We start from the raw sequence: 23425 nt of genomic DNA, 5'->3' as shown, positions 1-23425 counted from the left end.
CAAATAAGCGCGACCTTCTCGCAGGAGGAAGTACGACGGGTTCCTCGGCATGCGTGCTTTCGGCGCCGCGGCCGGCTCGAATTCCGCCTCGTCGCCTTTTTTGTTCGCGAGCCGGCACGGTGCGACGCACGCCCGCACCTTTATACCGACCGATCAAGATCGTTTCAGGGAAAAAGCATTGCTGCACTCCATTACATTCTCCTTCACATGTTCATTCATCCATTTTTGCAATGCACGATAATTATATTATTTGCAGAAAGTCTTTTCTCCGCCTATTAGACCCGCGATTAGCGACCTGCCGACGTGGCAGTCGGTCGAACGTCGCGGAATCCATCAATTAAATTACCATAATTCAATACTTTTAACACCGGCGTGCATAAATCACACCTGTGATTTTCTATAGAATTATGACATTCGGATTTTACATTATCCATCTGCGGACAACGAACGCTGAACAAGACTGAAATCGTCGCTCACTCGTCGCCGTTACTCCCTTAGGAAATATAGACGTCATTCACGTGACAGCATCAGGGCCTCTTCCTGAATCTGCGTCGCGACGTCATCGACCGTCATTCAAAAAACGCCTCGCGAGACGATGCGTCGCGCATCTGTTCCGTTTATCTGGATCCTCATTCTCGATCGGCTCTGCCGTCTGCCGATCGAGACGCGTTCATCGGAGGCCACCAAGGCCACTCGAATTTCCGATCTCATCTCCCTCTCTCTCCTTCTCTATCTTTCTTTCGTCGAAATTCGTGGGTGGACTGTTCCGAGAAGCGGGCGATTTCGTCTGCGCGAAGACGCTCGTGGATCGCCGAGACGCCGAGAACGTCGGCGACGTTAATTAAATTAAACGTGTCGGTCGCGTTTGCGGCGATATGTAGGCAGATTTTATCGCCGGTCGTCACACCGTGATGCGCGACGGCTCCATTAACTGGCAGACCAATCCGCGATGGCGCGACTTTTCCGCGATTCCCTAGAAACATCCTTCGCAAGCTCAGAGCTGCGATCCTTATCTCTCCTTTATAGATATATATAAGCCCACGCTACTCGTTTGTGGGCTCCCGGCTCCATTTTACAATTGCCGGCGACGCGAGTCCACGCGCGGACGAAGATGGCGGACTACGATAATTTATTAACTAGTCCGGCGAGTCGGTTCCGCCGGACCTGTTGGAAGGCCCGACCGATCGGCCGACCGACCGGCTCGAAACGCGAAAGCATCTCCGCTCGAGCGGAGAACCGCTCGTCCCGCCCCGCGAGCGCGCGCGTATAGCGCCCGACGTAGCATTCCTGCGCGCGACTTAATTTATCTAATTGAGGTTGATAGCTGATATCATCCGCGTCTCTCTCTTCGCGTTTCCAGCTGACGAGGGTGCGCGATGAGATGATTTTCCTGACGGAATTCGTGTACGTTGTTTCTCGGCGTAGACCAGCGTAGACGGGGCAAAGGCAGAATGGGAAACGACTGTCAGTATAAGGATCGTAATAACGTCTCGCCGACAACGGCGTGTACATATGGTAAAGAGCAAAGTTCAGCGTTCCTTCAGCCGTTTTGCCTCTGAAGCAATCCTTGGACTTGTAGGTTATACATATATATCTGCGAATAGATCGAAATGAACACGCGCATCACAAGGACGCCTCGCGCGTGCAAAAATTACCCGCTTTTAATTCACGAATTGAATTAATTCATAATATTAAGAAAAACAAGATGGTCATGATATACAATTTAGAACATCAATTTGCCATTTGCTTGAACCGAGCTTGGATCTTGATAGCCTATGTAATACTATTTATGTGTATTTCATACACACATGAACATTAATTTTCCAACTTATAAAGTAAGGCTAAAGTACATTTTTCACAATAAATTTTTTACAGTAATTTAGATGCTTATAGCATCAAAGTTAAATTGATATTTAATTGATTTAATTAGGAAGAGGGGAAGCATTTTTCAACAATAACTGTTTTAAGGCAAAGGATCGGTGCGCAGTTCACTAACAAGTTAAATCATGTGTATTAATATATGGAAAATATATAAAATACACACATAAATAGTTATATAGGCTACCAAGATCCAAGCTCGGATTGCAAATGGCAGTTTCTTCTAAATTAATTCAGTCTATGACGATTGAATAAGTCATTGTAAGCTAAATTACTTCAATTCGCAAATTAGAAATAAATTCGTAAGCTTATCTGATTGAGAGGCGAGCAGCGTTATTCAGCAATTTAGAAGCGGGAGGGAAGAAACGTTATGTGTAGATGAAGGAGAGAGATATATAGATCTATAATGTAGAGTTTGAGATTTTTAAATCTATTTTTCTACGAGTATAGTCTTCTATTTCTTAATAGAGTCATTTTTCTAACGAGATCTGCTTTTTGTCGCTTTCGACGCGGACGTGTATCACCATCAGGAGTGGCTGATCTCGAGGTTAATTCTCGCGCAAGGCGATCTAGCGTGCGGCATCCATAATGCATCGGGCAGTTTTTGTCGGTCTTCCCAAGGCGTATATCACAATGCATTTTGCATTCGCGGCTAATTTAGCCGCGTATACGACCGGTCGCGGCGACGAAGATATACGCGCCTGCCTGGCAACTACCCGTATACGCTGCTGACAAGCGACTCTCTTCGAGTGTAATCTCACGTAATGGAATGCATAAAATTCATAATTGCACAGTCCGGAGTCCGGACGTTTATACGCTATACTTAGGCTTTTACATATTATGTAACTATATATGCGCGCGCGCTCTCGATGAATCCTGACGTCGCGTCGGTCGGGAAGCCCCGTGACGTTGCGACGCGACGTATAGAAACGTCCTCGACGTCCCTCTCGACAGGAGTATCTCATCACCTCTTATATACGCTCACCTCTTTCGAAGGATAGGAATATATTGAGAAAAAAAGGAAATAAAGGGAAATTTATTTTGCGAAATTAAAGTCGCCCGATTCTCGATGTAAGATACCGAGCGATCGTTTGCCTTAAATAATTAAGGATTCGCGTTTATTTTCTTTTGCAGCCACGAGGAACCGTGTCACAATACGGTTGGTCCGCGATAACGAGCGCGATTCGCCCGAATACCGTGGATTCCTCCGTGGATCCGCGCTCGTGGCCCTTAACGGTCCGACATCGCGCCGGCGACGGCGACGGTTGTTCCACGACGACCACGACGGCGAGCAATCGCGACGGGTAGGAAATTCCCGAGCCGTGACGTAAAAAGTTATATAGCGCCCGGGGCCCGGGGGCGTTTCTTCGGCACGGCGCCGCCAATACAGGGACTACGTTTAGTCGCGTACACCGCGGCAATCGCGGGATGAGCATCCCACTATAGCCATACGCGTATCTTTTTCCCGTCCCGGGATCTCACGAAGCGAGTTGGGAGGAGAGGCGAGCGAGCGATAACCCTATGCGCGTATATCAGGTCTGGAAAATAAGCTTCTGTGATTTGGACGTACTTAAAGGGTGCAATGAAGCAAAATATATAAAGTAACACTGCACATATATATTACGTGTTTCAACACTGAAAAAAAAACAAGTGTCACACACAAATCAACACTGAGGGCCACTTCGACCAAGCTCCGATTAACTTAATCGTTGATTAGTCATTTGTCAATCTGCTTCATGAGCAAATGCGATTGGTCATTTCCAATGAACTAATCAACGATTAAGTTAATCGGAGCTTGGTCGAAGTGGCCCTGATATAATCTCGTAATATAACTATATAATAGTTTGTTTAACCATATAAAAATATAAATAACTTCAAGCATCCAAGCAAGTTTTACCTTAGCTTAACGCAATATAATCTCATTTTAAGATTATTGACTTGACACTTGTTTTTTTCTGTGAAGAGATTATAATTTAAGATTAAATATAAAGGAATTAAGTTTGCAAACTAATGTTAAATATAATGGAAGCATAATGTCTCTAACAAATCAAGCGTCTGGTTTAATGCGCAATTCAGTAATGCGAGATTGTAACAAGTTCCGCGAACGTACCTGGCGTTTACGCGAAAGAATACGCGAGAGTAACGACTGTGGGTTCCGGCGTGGGTTCAGCCTTAGGACGGGCATGCCTTAATTTCCGGCTGTCTACGATTTTAATTACAGACGCGTTCTCCGGAGGAGAGAGGAGCGATCCTTCCTTCGCCCGCGGCGTCCACGTCGTTTCTTTCTAGAGGCGAATCCGGCGGTTAAATCTTGATTAGAGCGACGCGAGCTCGCGAGAGAAGAGAGAACCGGGCGAATTTACGAATACCTCTTCAAATGTAATATAATCGATTCCCCGTTAGTTAAACCTAACCGCTTTGAGTAATCGTCGACGATTCGAAACGCCCCGTCGAGCAAACGGCCGCGGTGCTCGTCGCGCGTCTACAACCGGTTGCCTTCGGTTGTCCGCGTAATCGACCGGGGAGTCCGGGGACCAAGATCTATCGGTGTTTACGCGACGCGGCGTTTTCCGGGGGGGAAATTAATGGACGCGCGCGAGGCTCGTTCATCTTCAATTTCTCGCGATATCAACGCGACGCCGCGCCGCGGCCGCGCGTCCCGCCCGGCCGGTTCGCGAGAAGTCCTCTGAGTCTTTATCCTTTCCACGTGAGAACGTCAAGCCGAGGCGTTCGCGATCGGAAGACGCGCGATTAATCTCGAGACGTTCCCTGCAGCCGTGCGATTTCTTTCGATCGGAAAAACAAGCAGAGAGAGAAAGAAAAAAAAGAGAGAGAGAGAGAGAGAGAGGGGGGGGGGGGGGAAAAAGAATGACGGGAAGGTCTTCAAAGAGATGAGGAGGAGTCGAGAGAACCAGCAAGAAGCAACCAGCAAAAATAGAGAAGAGAACATTGGAGAGAAGTGGATCGGCTCGAAATACCAAGGATTCGTTCTCCGCGAATTGATACGCAACGTTGCGGAATAACGACAATCCGGTTGTGTTTAACGTTCCCGTTCGCCGCATTCCGTAGCCTCCGGTCCGATTGGCACGTGAGAAAATATCCGTTTCTACGAATATAAATCCACGGCATTGGTATATTTAATTGGTATTTGCCGCGCGTTATACCGCCCGATGACCCTGACATTTACGCCGCTGCATTTTGCAATTTTGCATGTGTTACGCGCATACTCGTTCGCGTTAAGCGCCGTTCGCCGTCTTCGTCTATCGTGTTGGCGGTCGAGACACGTATAGGCGCGATTTTGCCGGATTACCTCGCGAAATGAGTGAAACTTTCACTGTTAAAGGATAATATTGAAGGATGAAACCAATACTTTGAGTTAAATAACTTTGTTATTTTTAACTACTATGTGTGTCGGAATAAATTATTTTAACTCTATTGGTTTAATTACATTGACATTGTTTTAGTTAAATTATAACATGTTTCTTTTTAAACAGGAGCAGTGGCGACCCTACTAATTTACTTATTAACAGTGTTCGAGAGCTCGTGTAGCGTTCGTCTATTTTCCCAATTAATAACATTTTTCTTTCGCGGAATCGGGAGAGAATCATATTTAAAATTAATTCTCATATAAAATTCATATAAAAAAATGTGAGGTAGACGCGATCGTTAGAGAGTTTTATAATTGTATAGAAAAAGCAATGAAATCTCGTCGTGGCTATATTTGTTATCTTCAAATCAGATAAAAATTATTAGCCGGATAATGAGACCGCGGGCCGGAACGTTAACAATGTAATCTCCGCGCGCGTTACTCAACAGAATTCTCAAAGGGCGCGTTACGTGTGTGCGCTTCCTGCTTTTTTCTCAAATTATCTTCTGCCAAGCATCCGTTTCCATATTTATGCGGGTAAATACGATTCGTTATTCTATCATTTACACGCGCCGAGCAGGTCGAGCTAATGCTAATCCGTGCAAACTTGTTTAAAGCGCAAACATATTAAATCATAAGCAGCTTCCGCGGAAATTGCGTCGCCGTCGCTGCCACGACTCTGACGTAGTACATACGTATTTTATCTGTTTGTCCGCGATTCGAAAGTTAACGCGGTATATACTTGGCGAAAATTGGTTGCAAAATATAACGCGTAATTACCTCTAGATCGCACGGCGCGGTTTTCAATCGTGCCGGTTCCGGTTATTCAAATTTTCATTCCGTACGTGTAACTGGTACATTTTTGTTCTCGTAACGAGTACCAATCTTTAGTTAAGTTTCCAATGTTTGCTTAACTTGTCAAATCCAGACGAGATCAAAAGATAAATCGGGCGATACGCGGACCAACGTGTGCCCCTCGAAACGCATTGCTATTCGCCGCGCAAAAATCGGAGAGAAATGTCCTCGCGAACGTCGGCGTCGGTCCCCCAGTCAACCGGACCCGCCCTGGAAATGTCACTCTCCGATCGTGCGACGTGCATGCGAGGGTTCTCTCCTTTCCGAGAGAATCGCGATCGTTGCCGTACGGCACGCGATGAGGTGTTGTCCCTGCGAGGAGTATCCCCCCCATATGTTAACCGCGGCGGGGCCGCCTCGGGACTCGAGACTCGGGATCACGAGGAAAGAAGGGGGACGAGAGGTCTCTTTAGATGAGCGGTGGGGCCCCCGCCGCCCGCCGTATGTGCGCCCGCGTTATTTTCTCGCCGAGATAAGATCGGCACCGCTAAAAATAGCATTTGCACGCGAGGAGCAAGATCGTTCCCGAGGTACCACGAATTTACGACGATAGGATTTCGCGCCGGTAGGATTTTATTGAGATTGACGCCTCTCCCGAAGAGGAGAGGAATGCGAAGCTTAACGGGGCACGGGGTCCCCGTCGTTGCCCTCCCGCCGTCTTCCCCTCTTCCTCCTCCTGCTCTTCCTGCTCCTCCTGTATACAACGAGTTTCGTTTGCGTACATATGTATGCGGGCTGTTGACCGCTTTACATAACGAGGAAAGATACCGCAAGAGCTTTCACGAATGTATCGGCACGGGCGCCGCGTAGATGTTCTCCGCGCCGCGCCGACCGAGAACGGGAGGCGAGATATTGTTTCTTTCTTTTTTTCTCTCTCTATTGACGGAACGCGAGACGGTTCGAAGGAACGAATGCCGCGAAAAGAACCGCGACGCGCTCCAAGTTATCAGGAACGAGGTATAGCGCGAGGAGGTCCGCGGCGCGCGGCGCGGCGCAGCCGGCGAAGGCCGTCGCAAGGCCGAGTGCCTCTCTTCATCGTTTCTTCGTCGGTCCCCCTGATGGTACTTGTGTACCGAAGCGAGGCCCGAAAACGCGTTTAACAGGACCCCGCGGTCCGATCCTCGATCGTTAAGCGCGAAGATCCGCGAAGTAACGTATTTCTTATCGAAATATCGGCGAGAAGGGTCCAGATCGAGAGCGAAGAGGGGTCGAGATCGAGATGATATCGAAATCGATGGGATCCTCCAAGTAGAATAACAAGTCACTGCAATAAAGTTGAAATGATGGCAAAATGACAATTTTTACATCATTTTGCCATCATGTTGACTTTATTTTATGACTTGACGTTCTACCTCGGCTTCGGAGTTTTGTTCGAGGCGCGGGAAAGGTTGCCCCTTTTGGGGAGCGTTTGTCTCGGCGCGGAGAGACCTCGTCGGAATCCACGCCGGTTTTCGCGTTTCCGGTTTGGCAAAGAAATAAAAACGTGCGCAAACATCGCTTTTTCCGTCGGCTTCGAAATTCTCCTGACTCCTCGCGCTGAGTTAAGTCGAACGCGGCGATCGCGCCCGTGAACGTGGGCGCGCGCGGATTTTTCCATAAAACGAGTCCCTAGCTCCCCTTCCTCTCGGCTCGGATCGCGAAGATGTTGCTCAACCGCCGGCGTATCGGGATCAATGACACGCCCGCGAATTCTCTCCCCCATTGGAGGGATGCGTGGCCGTGACGTCCTCCCGATCCTCCGCGTCCCGCGATCTGTGCCGTGCGTGAGGCTGCGCGGCGGGCGGCTCATATCTTGTATGCAGAATTCCAAGCCGCCGTCGCCGTCGCCTTTCTTGAGTTCGCACGCGCACACAGCAGGACCTACTGGTTTCTATTTATACACCTCGAGCGCGCACGAGACCTTGCGCGAGCGGACGCGGCTCGCTCGCCGATGCGCCTCTCTCGCTCTCGCCGTGCTCGGCTCGGCTCGAATTTGCCATTTGCCACATCGCGCATCGCGCCGCCCATGGCGTGTTGACCGGTTGACCCTTCGCGAGCAGCGAGGATCCCAGCCGTTCGGCTATTCAGTATTCGCTATTTGCTATTTGCTAAATCGTGAAAACTAGCCGAAAATGCAATATTCTTCAAATATAAATTTAGATGAGCACGGAAAACTCTGTATTTATATAAACAGCGTACGCGATAGGAAATATACGCAATTATAATGAATTATAATTAAAGCACCAACTGAACTTGATGAGAGATCAAATGATAACGTACTAGGATTATTCTAAAGAAATAATAATGTACATCATCATATGCATGTCATGTCGTAGTAAAATAGATCTCATTCGCGTACTCGAATATAATATTATATAATATACCATAAAATACACAATAAATTAATTGAACAATCTACCCGCGATTAATACAAGCTCGCATAATGTTCTGCTGGTTATTATTTTCATAGTTGTTCGTATGTTATAAATTCAATCTTTTTTCGTTATTATAGATTTGAGCAAAAATTGGGACGGCAAACAAACACGAAAATATATTTGATTGTTTAAAATAAATTGTGAGAGAATAAAAGGTTTTTTAAAATTACCTTTTCACAGAGCTTCCGTATCTTCCTGCATATCGATCACGTTCTTTCGTCGAATAATGCACCGTCATCTATTTGCAACTCTGCATACTATCGCGCTCGAAAACTGCACGGTGACGCCATCTGTGAGCTATCCCGCGAATTACTTGGCGACGTAGTGAACTCGGCGGCGCTACAGATGTCGCGTCGACGCCACTGACGAAATTGATCGGTGCGCGGTTTACAACAGTTTACAACACAACATTACAACGCGGTCCAATATTGCGCGAGAGTTTTGACTTTTCCTTGCAAGTCATGGAAGACACCGTGTCCTCTACGATAACGGAGATGTTCAATTCGTTCCAGGACTCTCTGAATAACGAGCAGGAAGTGCGCGAGGTGCGTATCAACGTGTTCCTCGAGGAAGGGGCTTTTGTTAGGTTATGTTGTGTAGCAGATCGTCTCTTACCGCATTTTCGCTATTCTCGTTTTAATTCCTTCTCGCGAAGTTTACGCGCGAAATCTATCAAGTTTGTTAATTTTATCAACTCGTCACGATCACGTTCTCAACATCCGACCGATCTTGTCCGCGATTCCTGTTGCTTGAACATAATGACATTTATTCTGTGGGGTGTCATTGTTGTCACAGCATTGCCATCCTTAACTTGGAAATATTCTCACTCAGAGACAAGTTGATTTATATAGCGCAGCCAACTATGTCTCGAAAGTTTTTCAACATTTTTCTTTCTGTTGAAGCAAATCCGTGTCATCGTGAAGAATATCGAGAAGAATTCCAGGGACATACTGATGACACTACAAAATATTCACACGGTGCATCACACAATGGAGGAAAATATAAGTATGTTTTTAGTGATTAGTGATAAATTTCTTATTATTTATTTAATATATATCATATAATAACCTGTTGATGATAAATTACAGTTGTGTCAAAGTATTGTTCAAAGGCGAGAGAAATATTTGGCGACATAAGGACACAATACGCGAGTCTGGCTCAAGTGGTACCAAGCAATCAGTATTATCGTTATCACGATCAATGGCGTTTCGTTACCCAAAGACTGTGCTTTCTAGTTGCTCTAGTGATATACTTTGAAATTAAACTCTTGGTCGACAAGAAGACTGTTGCAGAAATATTAGGAGGTATAAAAAATAACAACTACATCTCTAATACTTGATTAATTACAGGCATTTAAATAACATTTGCCTCTACATCCTATAATTGACTATAATAATTGAAGAATAATTTTTGTCATCTTTACAGTTAAAAATAACAGAGAGGATGGCTTCCATCTAGATCTGGAGGATTTCTTGCTGGGTCTGCTTCAGTTGTCTGCCGAACTGGTATGTATTCTTTGTAATTTTCTCATGTGATGGTCTCGTAAACGGCGTGTGGTTTGTTTTTTTTTTTTTTTTTTTTAGAGCCGTTTCGCCGTAAATAGCGTCACGAATGGTCATTACTATTGGCCGATGGAAATCGCGACATTCGTTAATGAACTGAACGCAGGCTTCCGGCTGTTAAACTTAAAGAATGATATATTGAGAAAACGGTTCGACGCTCTCAAGTACGATGTGAAAAAGATCGAAGAGGTAGTGTACGACTTGTGCATCCGCGGCTTGATACCGTCTCCTCGGCCTATTGAAGAAACGCCTACCGAAGAGACACCTACCGAATAGATTTCTATAAATTTTCACAATATTTTACATTAATACCTCCACATGTGTACAACGTCGTGCGAAGAGAGATGAATGGTGTTTATATACATGTTGAAAAAACATGATCTTTATTTAGATTTTGATACTTTTTATTAATAGTCGATAAACTGCTAATATAATCAAATTATTTCAGATATCAAGATAGTTTATTCATTCTTTCGTATTTAAATAAACCTTTATGTTTTACAATACTTGATTATAAGTAAATTATATAATTTATTTTGTGTGAATTTTGTCTCATGTTATAATAGAATCAACTATATTTGACATATAGTTTAAATTTATTTAATTTAAAGAACTATAAAAAAAAAAACGATAGGCGTTATACTATTTCGCAATATTTTAAAAATTATGTAGGTGTAAGATTGTTCCATGTAACTTGTGTATTCTAGTATCAAGAACAATTATATACAGCTCAAGATACCCAAAATATGTTGTTTATTTTTATCCGTATGTATATTTTTATTAATAATAAATATTTATTGTGTGTACACACGTCTTGTTACGCCCAACACCGTACAAAACCTTTGTGACTAAAACCCTTAAACTAGTAACCTTTATTAAAATCAAATACATTTATCATACTCTCTCCGTTTATGTATTTAGCGTAATTTGTAGCGAATAGCTTTGCAACATCTTGTGAATTTGTCACGGCCGAATTGTGCGGTGAGACGGTTACCTAAATAGGCACAGTGTTATTATCAAGTTCTAAATGAAAGCTTCTTTTTATATGATAATTAAGAAATGACAGTTACTTGTGGAAGGCTCCACAGCTTGCTCTCTTTTGGCAACGGCTCTTTTTCAAACACATCTAAAATAGCAGCTGAAATCCACTTCTGCTCGAGAGCGTTCACCAGGTCCGTTTCTTTAATAACGGAACTACGTCCCACGTTAATGAAAACTGCATTCTTGCCTCTGCAGAGTTCCAAGACGTTGCCATTTAAAAGTCCTACCGTGTCCTGAGTCGAGGGCATTATATTAATGACGTAGTCACAATTTTTCAGGATGTCTGGCAGGTCATCTACGGTTCTATGCTCGTCAAGGTATGGCACGTTCTCTTTCGGAACGGTACGTGTCATTCCCCAGATAGTCGCGCCAAATAGCTTCAGCCTTTCCGCCACTACGTGAAAATATTAAAGAGATGAAGAGCCGGAACTTGTTATCGCCTGCTTGATATCAGATACAAGATGTACGTGTAAGTTATTATTTTCCAACTTACCCGACTTTCCTATCGTTCCTACCCCCAAGATACCTATCGTTAAATCACGTATAAGCCTGTGGTTCAGCAATCTGCCTTCTTGTTTCCACACAGCGAGCCTTTGATTCTCGTACTGTTGCCTCTGATCGCGTTCATGATTGACAATCTGCGCTATCACATACTCGGACATGGCCAGACCGAATGATTCGTCGGAGAAACGAGTCAGGATGTAATCTCTTCGCGCGTCCCACACATGTGGAATAAATTTGTCCAAGCCAGCCCACGTCGCCTGTATCCATTTGACCGACGTCAATTTATTTACGTAAGGTATTAATAAATCACAGTCGGCCACTAATATTTCCACCGCATTCAGCTTGGATAAGGTATCTGCTTGTCCTGTATAATAAAAAAAACATTTGCTAACAAGTGAACAATTTTTAAAATGCTACCAACAACAAATATTTCATTAACAAGCTATACGACCGTTTCTTAAATTCAATCTTTTCGTGAACATTATATATTGCAAATTTTTCAGGCGCTAATGCAATTTTTTATTTCAAAGTTGCGAGAACTCTATAAATATAACGAGGTACGAAAAACATTTGGGAAAATCATCCTTTCGCACGTTCGCGGTTAATTAACAATTCTGAACGCCGAATTTTCGGATCGCGCGCGCCGCAATACGAGTTATACGAGCGGGGTCGAACGAACTTTCCCGCCCCGGTGTGCACGCCCCCTCGCGGCGGTATCGGGAGGCAGCGCGCCAGTGGCACTGGGAATTCGACACGTGCTCGTCGCGAGGGGGTTATCGTCGGTGGCACGCGAAACGATTTGACGAGCACGGGAATCGCGTCCTGGGTCCTGGGGCGCGGTTACGTCGCGACGTGCGCGTGCGGAGCACCGTTACCTGGCGACACGTCCGAAATGCGCAGATTCGGCAGCCGCGAGCGCAGGTGGTAAGATAACCTAGGATTCGCGGACAGAACCGCGACGGCCTTCATCATGTCGCACATCCAAACTTATCGCCACTTGTCGCGTACTCGACCGTCGCGATTTCCGCCACGGGCGGCTACGTGAATCAAGCGCGCGACATTCACGCCGTTTAATTTCCACCTTCCTTTTTTTTTTTTTTTTTTTTTTTTTCGTCCACGGCGGCCGTGATCTCCGTCGCGGCAACACGTGACGACGGTGTGTCGTCGCGTCGCGCGTTCGGCGCCGTTCGACGACGAAACGCTACGCGCGTCGACAGTTTCGAGCGCTTCGTCGATGAACAGATCTGCTCATTTTAGTACGAGGTATTTCGCACTCGCCGCTTCTCACATTTCTTTTCTCAAAGCCCAAAACGAGCGTACTTTGATTTAATTCGAATGCGGAACACCGAAATGGACGGATCTCGCAACGCGCCGTGCTTCCCGTTTCGGATTTGGCGCCGCTCGACGGCGCACGCGGCCCACCTAATTTCAAGCGCCCGCGTCGGCGACGCATGCGCAGGGGTCGCGGGAACAACGTATCTCGTTTCTCTTTTTTTTCTTTGTAACAATAATAAAAAAAAATTTCCCTTATTGTACCAATCACAGTTAAACCCAATGTAATAAGAAGGAAAATAAAATTCATAACCGCGACAAAGGGCGCGGATAAGACACGTTATTTAATTTAATTTTTTTTTTCCAAATTAAGATTCTGCGCGCTACAATATTTATATTTGTAAACTTTTGTTTCAGGATCAGTGTTGCTCGACGCTGCACGTGCGTGAATTTACATAAAAAAGCACATGGATAAAACTCGAAGACGCGAGTGTACACATAGTGACAATGAGTGAACTTGAATAAATGATACAACGTGCGTCACAGACGAAAAAGTGTTTTTGAGCGTCTCACACGAGTTGGCGACAGTTGGCGTGAGTTGGCGCGGGTGTGTGTACTCGGCATAGGGCGGGAAGCTCGGCGGCCAATAGTGGCCAATAGGCGTGCGCGCGGGCCGCGTCACAACCACAACGGCGCGACGGGCGACGCGGCGATTCCCGCGCTGCCCGCGTCGGCCCGCGGTACTGCACGGCGGCGGCCCGAACGTGTTAAATGGCTGTGCGTCGGCCATGATGGCTTTGAGCAGGGACCGTGTCACGCAAACATGTTTTCAAAGTGATATATCTCGTTTGGTGACTGAGTGACCGTGTTCCAGCGCGATGGCCGGGGAACGATGAGGCCCTGAGCGCTCTCTGTGCCGGGTACGTCGGCCCCAAGGCCCCCAGCCAGGCCTCAATAGCCAGGTCCACGGCGTTCCGCGAGCCCGAGGCCCCCCCAGCGCAGCGCCGACCCGACTGGCCTCTTACGGTGCGGCCAGCCATCCTTGGTTGTCAACACGCGCGGAGCCAGCCGCCCTCAGGATGAGCAAGCTGTCGTTTAGGGCGCGCGCCCTGGACGCCTCCAAGCCCATGCCGATCTACATGGCCGAGGAGCTGCCGGATCTGCCAGATTACTCGGCCATTAACCGCGCGGTGCCCCAAATGCCCAGCGGCATGGAAAAGGAGGAGGAATGCGTAAGTCGGAACACGTCCAGCATCTCGTTCCAGCATGTTTTCCCCGTCCGCCATCTTACCCACGGCGGAAAATTTCGTAAACAACCGGCAGATGGCGGCCCGCCCGTCGTCGTGCACCCTGGAAAATTCTTCATTTTCCAACTTTAACGCACGTACCATCCCGCCCGCGATTCCCGACCGTCCTCCCCGCGCCCTCCCGCGTCCGGCACTATTTCCCGCGACGGATGTCAACGTCGGGGCTCGCCGTTAATCGCGCGAGCCCACGCGCCGCCCTGCGTCACCACCAGCCTCCTGTGCCTATATGCCTCCTGTCCAAATGTCAAGCGTTTCTCTTCCTGACAGTCATGACACGCTTAGACACGCTTAGACACGGCCCCCGCCACGTGCAAGAGTCTGCAACTTGGAAACGACGATACTCCAGTATTTCTTTCTACAGGGAAACTACAAAACGGATGCGCTGTTTATTCCATTTGTTGATTCCGTTGCATGCGTCACGCTAAACGCTCGCACCTGAATCGAGAGACCTCCTATAATCTCCGAACCCTTTGTTAAATACACGTTATCGATTTATCGATTAACGTATCATCATTTTTTTACGTAATATACATATAATTCGATAGACGGTGTCACGTCAAGTTAGAGATGGGATTAGGTAAACATTGTGATTGCTATAGCGATCAGACTACTCGCTTTACTTTAACAAGCACATACGTTGGCATTATGTATAATTATGCCACTCGGAAGAAATGTGTGTCAAACTAAATCGTTTAGAATGCATTTTATCTAATAAAATTACATTGTTGAAGAGATTTAAACTCGTTATTAAGCACGTATCGAGCACATTTTTGTAAATACATTGTATTCTGGAGTCATATGTGTAATAATGTGATGATTGTAGTACGATATTAATTAAATGATTCTTTGTTACGCAGGAACATCATCTTCAAAGAGCGATATGCACGGGTCTAATCATTCCTACTCCTGAAGTAACCGATCTGGCAGATGCGGAAGCTTATAACAAGATATATCCCGCTGATTATAAGCTGCCTCGCCAATTAATACACATGCAACGTAAGTGGACGCGTTAAAACGTCATTTTTTATTATGTTCTTTTTTATTCATATTGTTTTTCGGAACAAATAATTAATGGATTTGCCCTCTCTCTCTCTCTCTCTCTCTCTCTCTCTCTCTCTCTCTCTGCAGCCTTTGCTATGGAACAAGACATACCAGACTACGATATGGATTCGGAAGACGAAAAATGGGTTGCGCTGCAAAGCCGTAAGATGGAATTGACTCCTCTTCAATTTGAGGAAATGATGGATCGTCTGGAGAAGAGTTCAGGACAAACTGTAGTTACTCTCAACGAAGCCAAGGCACTTTTGAAAGAGGACGACGATTTGATTATCGCGGTGTTTGACTATTGGCTCAACAAGCGTCTCAAAACTGTAAGCATCATATTTTTACATTGTGTTTTTTGAGGTTATGTCGCTCTACTTGGCTTTGGATACATTTTTATTATTCATTAAGGATTAAAGAACGCATACACAACGTTTATCCTGCGAGTTTTCTCCTTTCTTCTCTTAATAAATCCAATGGAGTTGGGGTGTTGATCTGAATCACGTTCTCAAATGCGATATTAATAATACTATCTATCTTCCACACAGCAACATCCCCTATTATTAACGGTTAAAACGGAGAATCGATTCGGCTCGGCTGCGAACAATCCATATCTGGCGTTCAGACGACGCACGGAGAAAATGCAAACACGTAAGAATCGCAAGAACGACGAAACCAGCTACGAGAAAATGTTGAAGCTTCGTAGAGATCTTAGTAGAGCGGTCACGCTCCTGGAGATGGTGAAACGCCGAGAAAAGACGAAACGGGAACATCTGCACCTCACGATCGAGATTTATGAGAAACGGTTTGTATAAAGTCGATGACGATACCATTTATGTATGCATTACATGTATTTATTAAATAGGAATTTTACACCCAATTTTGACACAGGTATCAAGCGCAAGACTTCAGTGGACAAATATTGGCGGAAGTGTCGGCGTTAAAGGCACCGAGACCAGCGTTTGCTCCACTCTTTACCAACCAGTTTGGCGTTCATCAAAATTGGACGAACAAAGTTTGTAAAGTATGTGTCGCGATTTTAAGAAGAACGTTTAATCGCGATATTCTTTGAAACTTTTTATTTGTCTTTGTCTTAAAATGTTTTAACGGAATGGTATCGTCCATTCCATTTGTTACGTACGTAACGTTGTTTCTCTCTTAATTTAGGACGAAGTAGTGCCCAGGAAAGAAAAGAGACAGTACAAAAAGCGGAAACATAAAACGGATAGCAGGGGAGGAAGTTTGGACGACATTGGTATTCGCAGCGGAACGGGTAGTGGCGGCCGAGGAAATCGCCCAGGAGTACTCGGAAGTGGGCTGGACCCGCTCATCAGTTCGGATGAAGATAGCCCGCTTCCATCTCATTCGCACTCTCAGCCCTCGTTACCTTCCGACCGCGATGACGAAGACACTGCAGCAGACGAGGGTCAATTCGTCTTTCGTCGAAATAGGAATAGCTCTTATTTACCGGTAAGTCGCTTTACATTTTTTTTTTCTTAGGATATTCATTTTATTCAGTTTGTTATTGGTACGACATTAATTGAATAAATGCGAAGAATATTGGTAAAACGTTAAGTTGAAGACGTAATGAAAGTTAAATATTTATGATTTATCGCAATATTTTATCGAAATTTATTTTTTAGACAAATAAATATGGTAAATGAGCGGTTAGTTAATTAATACGCTGTCTGTTTTAGAATTTTTATTTATTGGATATATTTTGATTAAACTGTCGTTGCTATTAATTGATCGTTGCCAGATTGGGATCAATCTATATCAGTACTGTTGCGACACGTTTTAAATCTAGAATTCTTTCCATAAGCCGTAAGCGTTCGTGCAACTCTGGACAGGTCATTAATATATAGAAATAGTCTGACAGTTTATTCTCAAGATTTTTTTTAATCTAACATTCTTCTCTTTGCAGCCTGTATCAGGCGGTTTTGGAAATTGGCCTTGGTGTGATAAAAGCGAAGGCGGTATTGCTGATAAAAAGTACAGGTTTGCGCTGACTAGCATTAACAAACCGGTACCAAGGTGTATTGGCTTCGCACGACGGAGAATTGGTCGTGGTGGCAGGTACGATGTGTCTACCGATGTGATAAATGTGAGATAAATAAACATTTATTTGACTGTGTTTGTTTTATTGACACGTTGCAGAGTGATACTAGATCGTTGCACCGATATGGATGATGTGTGGTCTACTTTAGATTTCACGATACACGATTCCAAACGGGAGACAGCGGATTCGAACGCGACTGCCGCAGCAACCACGACCACCGTCAAAAAAGAGTGGTACACTTTTAATATAATTATATCAAGCTAGGTTAGGTTATTTTATTATTTATGTTAGTAAATTATAAAATCTTGTTGCTTATTTATTTTATTTACGAAAGAAGAATAATCTTTACATAGTTTAATCACATTTCTTACATTTGTATTTCTGTCTGGCAGGTTACATTTTCGACCAAAGACTCCGCCTGTGTCGGTGCATAGTCCAAGCGAGGAAAGTAGCGACACGGACTTGGACGTAGAGTCAACAGTGTCTCGATCCAAGCTTCCATACCCGTTCCCACCCGAGGCGACGTCCATATGCATCGAGGTGGAGCCGGAACGCGCGGGTGACGAATCGCCATTTACGTCGGAGTTTAATATCGCGGATTACTTCGCAATGGACACTGTATCGGACTTTGAGCTTGCAGTGGCGGGCCTGAATAGTAGTACGGGTAGTGCGTCCGTCAGCAGTGGTCTCTCAGATGGCAGCGTGAACGAATCACGGACAGACGGCGAACTGGGCAGTTCACATTTCGTGGTGACGCCGCTCACGAATAATCTGTTCGCGCCGCCTACCAAGACACAGCAGACCCGGCTTACCTATTGCAGTGGTGGTTCTAGTGTTGTACATACTTGTTCGAGTTCTTCGTCGATTTCTCCGTCGTCCTCCGTCGTCGCATGTACGACCAATCAAGCCACCGTGGCATCGAGTACGGTGTCCACGCAATGCACTGTCGGTGTCAGTGCCGCGGTCGACACGCAATCGAATCATCAGCCCAAGCAGCAACACAGACACGTGCCGAACAACAGTGTCGCTGCCTCCATTCTCTCGAAATCCTTGACTAGTCCGACAAATAATAGGAATGGTAGCGGCTGCGGCAGTGGTGGTAGTAGTACCGGTGGTAGTGCAAATGTTAGAGTGTTTAGTGCGAGTACCACGTGCAGTGGCAACGGTGGAGGCAGTGGTAGTGGTGGTGGTAGTAGTAGTAGCGGCAACGGCAGTAACGTCACAAACTTGGGCAATAGTCACCAGAACGGCCCGCTGCCACACATAAACAACTCTAACAATCTGACGAACAGCACCCACGTCGTGAACAACCAACAGTCCACGTTGGTTCTACCGCAGAAGCATCCGCCGTCCAATCTGTTACCCGGCCTGATAACGCAAAGTAAATTGGCGAGCCTCGCGAGGCAGCAGCAGCAGCAGCAGCAACAGACGCAAAATCAGGCGCCACAGGTCCCAACGTCCGGGGAAATTACGCTTAATAGTAATAGGTAATCCATTATCTTTTATAACTCTATAATTTAGAATTTTTGTTAACGAATCTTCTTTCGTTCGAATGATACCAGGAACCGGGAGCCTCGTGACAAAGCATTCAATAACCGGGACGTAATGGCGTGATCGTACACAAAGTTCTGCAACTTTAACATTGTCCTGATTTTTCATTCGTTTGATTTTAGTGAAAGTTTGGATATGGAAGTGGATGGAGTGGACGGTTCGCCGTGCGACAGCAAACAGCAGCAACAGCTTGTACGGGCGAACAAAACAAATTCACTGGCGATGGAAGTGACATGATGCCTGCTATCGGCACCCCTGTTGCCGCCAATACGTCACTGGGGGCTTCGCTAATTCTCTTACCTTGCCTATGATGTCTGTTTCGGGCGAGAGATCGGACGCGTACTGATGATACACTGCGCTACGTTGACGTGAAAGAGCGATACGGCTAGGTACACGTGCTCCTCCGATCAGTTGTTTTGTTATGGCGACGCTAATCAGCGATAGCGTGGATTCTAATGCAAGTACCAAGTTTCTTTTTCTTCTCTCCGTTGGGGGATCGTGCTCCGTATTCTTTAAATTATCTTTTTCCTTGCTCATTGAACGACCAATAACCAACTTACCGTTAAATACGATCGATAGCCGTGTGAAAAATATTGCCATTGTTTCTGTAGATACAAGATTCTCCGAAACTAATCTATCCGATTGTCCTAAATTAGCACTAGCGTTTTTAATAACAGTGCTCGTTTTTCCTTTTTTGGTCTTTGTCTTAAAAAATAGGGAATGATATGTAGTCCAGGACAACGTGGGTCTTGAATAAGTTTAACTCGCGAATAAGTTTAACTGTAAAAAAAATAAAAGATTACGCGTATAATTAAGTTACTTGTCAAAGTATAGTGTGCAATACTTGTCCGTTGTTTTTAGTGACAATAGTCTGCAAGAGTCTCGTTCGTTCAATGCAAGGAAAATCTGGAATTCGAGACGCAAACTAATTATGTTTGTCTTGATATTGAAATCCCTCATTTATCAGTTCAATCTTACTTTGTTCAATCATATAATAATTGGGCGCACAATGCAGCAAGCTTTCTCAGACACAGCATTAATAATTAATTATTGAATTATTAAAAGTCCGGTGTCCGGTGCCGCATAAATTATTAAGAGAAAAGTTATTTTAATTTTGCATATTTCGTAACATTTGTCATAAAAAAAATAAACACTCGAGAATATAGAAGCTTTGCGTGTGGACGTGTATTCGATAATTAGAACGTGTCTCAGTTATCCTAAAATCAGATAATCGTTGTTTTGGAAAAAAAAAATGATTTTGGATAATTTCCTCCGCAACCGTGTATGAAAAATAGATATAAAGCATTATATTAGCAATGACGGGGATTGTATAGTAATCTGCTTGTAAGTACAATAGTATGCTCGAATTACATCTCGTCGCTTTCCAGATAAGTAACAGTTACAGAAAAGGAAAGTAGATTAATTAATTTCTTACGAAAGTGTACGATTTTTCTCAATAATGTATATAGATTCGGTTCGCGAGTATTGTATGACTTTATATAGTGTAATGCTCCTTATATATATTATATATATATACATACATACATACATATAATACTACGTTAAAGGCTTCCAGGCTGTGAAATATCGAAGCTACTGTTATCAATTAATCTTTGATAGCATTAAGTCATTGTAATCGTAAAAGAATTTCTTTTCCCTTCTTTCTCTCCAGTAATCGCCAAAATGTACATTTTGATACCTGCATATCCATCGCCGCGTATTATCCGACCGATATGCAATTATAATGTAATGTAACCTTAATAATGTTGCGTTTGGAAAGCTTGTATCACGGGATTTTTGTTTGCGCGAAAGGAACATTTTTATATTGTGTTAGAATCTACAAAGCTCACCGGGGGCAACGTATAAGAATACTTGTGTCTTTCACATCAGTGACTGAAATTATTATTATCGATGTTAGAAAAATATTGAAATACTACGAGCAATGGCGTTTGGCAAAGTAGATATACAAGCGGTTAAATTTCATTGTCTCTAAAGGCAGATTCATTTAAGCAACTGTTCTTCTATGCGCGAATTTATTTCGTGTTTTTTTTTTTTTTTTTTTTTTTTTTACATATATATATATATATATCTCCCGTATAAACGAATTTAACGAGATAAGATCGAAGCAAGAAGCTATTACAATATTGCACCTCATATCACACTTTTATCTGTCCTCTCACAGACTCGGTATTCTACCGTAGATTTACGTAAACGTCGGAAAGCTGTTCGATACGTGTTCTTATTTGTAGAATAGAGTTCTTATGGCTCGCGGACACGAACGTCGGGATTGAAAGCCCGTGTGAATCTTGCCACGTGTTACGCCACATGTTACAGGCATCGTGAGAGCATGCAAATAAAATTCGGGCGTGCCATTAAACCGTCTCGTTTGGACAGGTATCTCAACATTATCCTCCGAGAAGGCAACGTCAAATTACACACAAGTGACATTATACATTCGTTCCCTTCACCCGTGTATGTACATGTAATTCGCCGCCAAGTTCGAGAGGTAGAGTCTGTTGATACAACTGAACTGAAATTATCTTGGCTGTATCTACAGAGTCGACTCGAGCAAAACATCTCGTACTCGTACATTTAATCGACGCAACCTTCCTTTAGGTAAAATGTGTATACTTTCGCCGACAAATATTCGAAAATTATCACGAAAAAAGAAGAACGTAGTATATCCTGGATTTTCTACATGTAATATGGGTGACATGTAATACGACTCTCTTCGTCTCTTAGTCTTTCTATAGGACACCACTTGCTCTTCTGCCTTCTTCATCAGATTACAAAAAAAAAATGTGTTTTAATGTAAGGAGCATATAAAAGAAACGAGAGAGGAGAGTATCTTTGCGATTTAACCGATTTGCCGATTGTATATTTTATTTTTATAAATACGGTGTTCTAAACGAGATGACCTTTCCAAATTAACGATAACAAATTTACGTGAGAGAGAAAGAGGTCAGAACGGTTCTTCGGTTGGAATGCCTTGCAGAGAACAGAATCACTTTTGTACCCTCTATAGTCACACTCGACTCATATTCTTCTTTGACATACTGATATTTGTACTTTTTCTCGTTACAAACAGAATAACCGCGTACAAGAGTGGATTATAAATTTGAGATTACGCAGCACGTGATTGTTATTTGTTGCAAATCGAAACGCGCGCAGGCACTGATCATTGAGTATAATCGACGGTATAAAACATGGAATTTCTGATTTATCTGTGAACGCCTGGTCTCGCGGTAGCGAGCCATAAAACGATTCGTCGCCAGCCGTAACGCGAGAACGGTGGGGGAGTAAGATTATGGTGCGAGTGATTACACAAATCATAGGGAGACTTCTCGAAATCGTAATAAAATGAAACAAAAAAAAACCAGATATATTGTACATATAAAAATAATTACGCTTATTGTATCTCTTACTTTTAGGTAATTAACTGAATAACTGTAATTAAAAAAAAAAGAAACGTTGTTGTGGTAGACGCACAGCGAAATGTGTATGAAAATTTATGAATTTCAAGAGGATTTTAGAAAGGAGGAGTAATAAAGAAATTTTATCCTGGATAGAAACTTATTATTTTGTTAAGATCTTCACACTTTTTCGCCTGTATATTGTCAGGACGTGCTCTTTTCTTTTGTGAGATCCGCTTTTCTGACACGTGTTTGTACATACTCTTTAGATACTTGATCGTTTCTCTCGTTTTTCTCAGACTCACTGTTGCGCGCGAAACCGAAATTCCTCCGTTCTCTCCATCTTGTTTGCTCTCGTATATTCGTAGCATCTAGCTTTTATAAACGTTATTTGCTTGCCGTAAAAAACTTACACACACACACAAATAGAGACACCGTAATATACAGCATACATACAACTGCTATCGAGATTTCTAGCGACGCCTCGAATAGAAAACGAAAAGAAGCGATAACTCTTCCGCCAAATGACTTTGAGAAGAACGAGCGACTTTATGTGAACGAAAAGAAGATATAAAGGGAAAATGAGGATTCGAGAATGTATTTGTAAAGAGAAGTAATCCGTTTATTTTAGTTGGAACGCTTTAAGAACAAGGTGTAGCGGATGTATATGGATTTTTATATAAAATTTATTAATGTTAAAGGTAATCCGATAGCCATTAAAGTTAAATAAAACGTCGAGAATAGAGATTTGAGGATCGCTCCAACCAAAGACTGAGTTTCGCTTTACATTTCTCTGGTTTGGCAAACACGAAATTCCACTGCGGCATAAGACCGCGAGGTGCGTTCGTCTGTAGAACTCGCAGGAGAAAAACCTTCGTTTCGATCGGACTATACCGTTGAAAGACGCGCCGAGAAAATTTTCATTGAAACTGAAAGAGAAGAGGAAGAGGAAAAAGAGACGAGAGGCGAGATAAAGAGATCGGTCGTATCTCGAACGGTGAGACTTCGTGTTTACCCAATTCGTTGCATTCGCGAGAAACAATAGTGTATCATGTAAGTAGAAGTTAAGACCGATCAATGCAAATATTCCGAGTTGACGAGATGAGACGAGGCGAAAAGATGCTAAGCCGCTTGTTTGCGCGTAAGAGACGAGATTGTCGG

At 44.1% G+C, this 23425-nt stretch overlaps 3 protein-coding genes across 3 annotated transcripts; 2 read left to right on the top strand and 1 right to left on the bottom strand.

Annotated features, from left to right (window-relative positions):
* Positions 1 to 8874: 8874 nt before the first annotated feature.
* On the top strand, positions 8875 to 10882 carry LOC112456475 (translin). The gene is made up of 5 exons (XM_025019028.1): positions 8875 to 9059; positions 9417 to 9519; positions 9603 to 9818; positions 9940 to 10019; positions 10098 to 10882. The coding sequence occupies exons 1-5, from the start codon at positions 8976 to 8978 to the stop codon at positions 10350 to 10352; spliced, it is 738 nt and encodes a 245-aa protein (XP_024874796.1). The 5' UTR covers positions 8875 to 8975; the 3' UTR covers positions 10353 to 10882.
* LOC112456474 (glyoxylate/hydroxypyruvate reductase A-like) lies at positions 10813 to 12721 on the bottom strand. Its single transcript, XM_025019027.1, has 4 exons — positions 12497 to 12721; positions 11611 to 11985; positions 11147 to 11511; positions 10813 to 11070 (listed from the first exon to the last, which is right to left on the bottom strand). The coding sequence occupies exons 1-4, from the start codon at positions 12600 to 12602 to the stop codon at positions 10939 to 10941; spliced, it is 978 nt and encodes a 325-aa protein (XP_024874795.1). The 5' UTR covers positions 12603 to 12721; the 3' UTR covers positions 10813 to 10938.
* A 920-nt stretch (positions 12722 to 13641) lies between these two features.
* On the top strand, positions 13642 to 22358 carry LOC112456467 (enhancer of polycomb homolog 1). The gene is made up of 10 exons (XM_025019013.1): positions 13642 to 14125; positions 15058 to 15196; positions 15329 to 15570; positions 15790 to 16046; positions 16133 to 16265; positions 16409 to 16711; positions 17166 to 17317; positions 17399 to 17533; positions 17693 to 18787; positions 18974 to 22358. Exons 1-10 carry the CDS (start codon positions 13973 to 13975, stop codon positions 19086 to 19088), a joined length of 2724 nt encoding a protein of 907 aa, XP_024874781.1. The 5' UTR covers positions 13642 to 13972; the 3' UTR covers positions 19089 to 22358.
* Positions 22359 to 23425: the final 1067 nt, after the last annotated feature.

Source organism: Temnothorax curvispinosus, unplaced genomic scaffold, assembly GCF_003070985.1.
Source record: "Temnothorax curvispinosus isolate PA1 unplaced genomic scaffold, ASM307098v1 QBEX01006881.1, whole genome shotgun sequence".
NCBI lineage: Eukaryota > Metazoa > Arthropoda > Insecta > Hymenoptera > Formicidae > Temnothorax > Temnothorax curvispinosus.
The sequence above is the reverse complement of the archived record's forward strand: the minus strand, read 5'-3'. Positions and strand labels throughout refer to the sequence as shown.

What these genes read in the sequence shown, in the direction of transcription:
- LOC112456475 (XM_025019028.1), top strand. Translation starts at nt 8,976, where the DNA reads ATGGAAGACACCGTGTCCTCTACGATAACGGAGATGTTCAATTCGTTC. An exon ending in ACGAGCAGGAAGTGCGCGAG is followed by an intron (nt 9,060 to 9,416) that starts GTGCGTATCAAC and finishes TTTCTGTTGAAG; the next exon opens with CAAATCCGTGTCATCGTGAA. An exon ending in CACAATGGAGGAAAATATAA is followed by an intron (nt 9,520 to 9,602) that starts GTATGTTTTTAG and finishes GATAAATTACAG; the next exon opens with TTGTGTCAAAGTATTGTTCA.
- LOC112456467 (XM_025019013.1), top strand. Translation starts at nt 13,973, where the DNA reads ATGAGCAAGCTGTCGTTTAGGGCGCGCGCCCTGGACGCCTCCAAGCCC. An exon ending in CCAATTAATACACATGCAAC is followed by an intron (nt 15,197 to 15,328) that starts GTAAGTGGACGC and finishes CTCTCTCTGCAG; the next exon opens with CCTTTGCTATGGAACAAGAC. An exon ending in GGACGAACAAAGTTTGTAAA is followed by an intron (nt 16,266 to 16,408) that starts GTATGTGTCGCG and finishes CTCTTAATTTAG; the next exon opens with GACGAAGTAGTGCCCAGGAA.
- LOC112456474 (XM_025019027.1), bottom strand. Translation starts at nt 12,602, where the DNA reads ATGTGCGACATGATGAAGGCCGTCGCGGTTCTGTCCGCGAATCCTAGG. An exon ending in CATTTCGGACGTGTCGCCAG is followed by an intron (nt 11,986 to 12,496) that starts GTAACGGTGCTC and finishes TTTATTATACAG; the next exon opens with GACAAGCAGATACCTTATCC. An exon ending in AGGAACGATAGGAAAGTCGG is followed by an intron (nt 11,512 to 11,610) that starts GTAAGTTGGAAA and finishes ATTTTCACGTAG; the next exon opens with TGGCGGAAAGGCTGAAGCTA.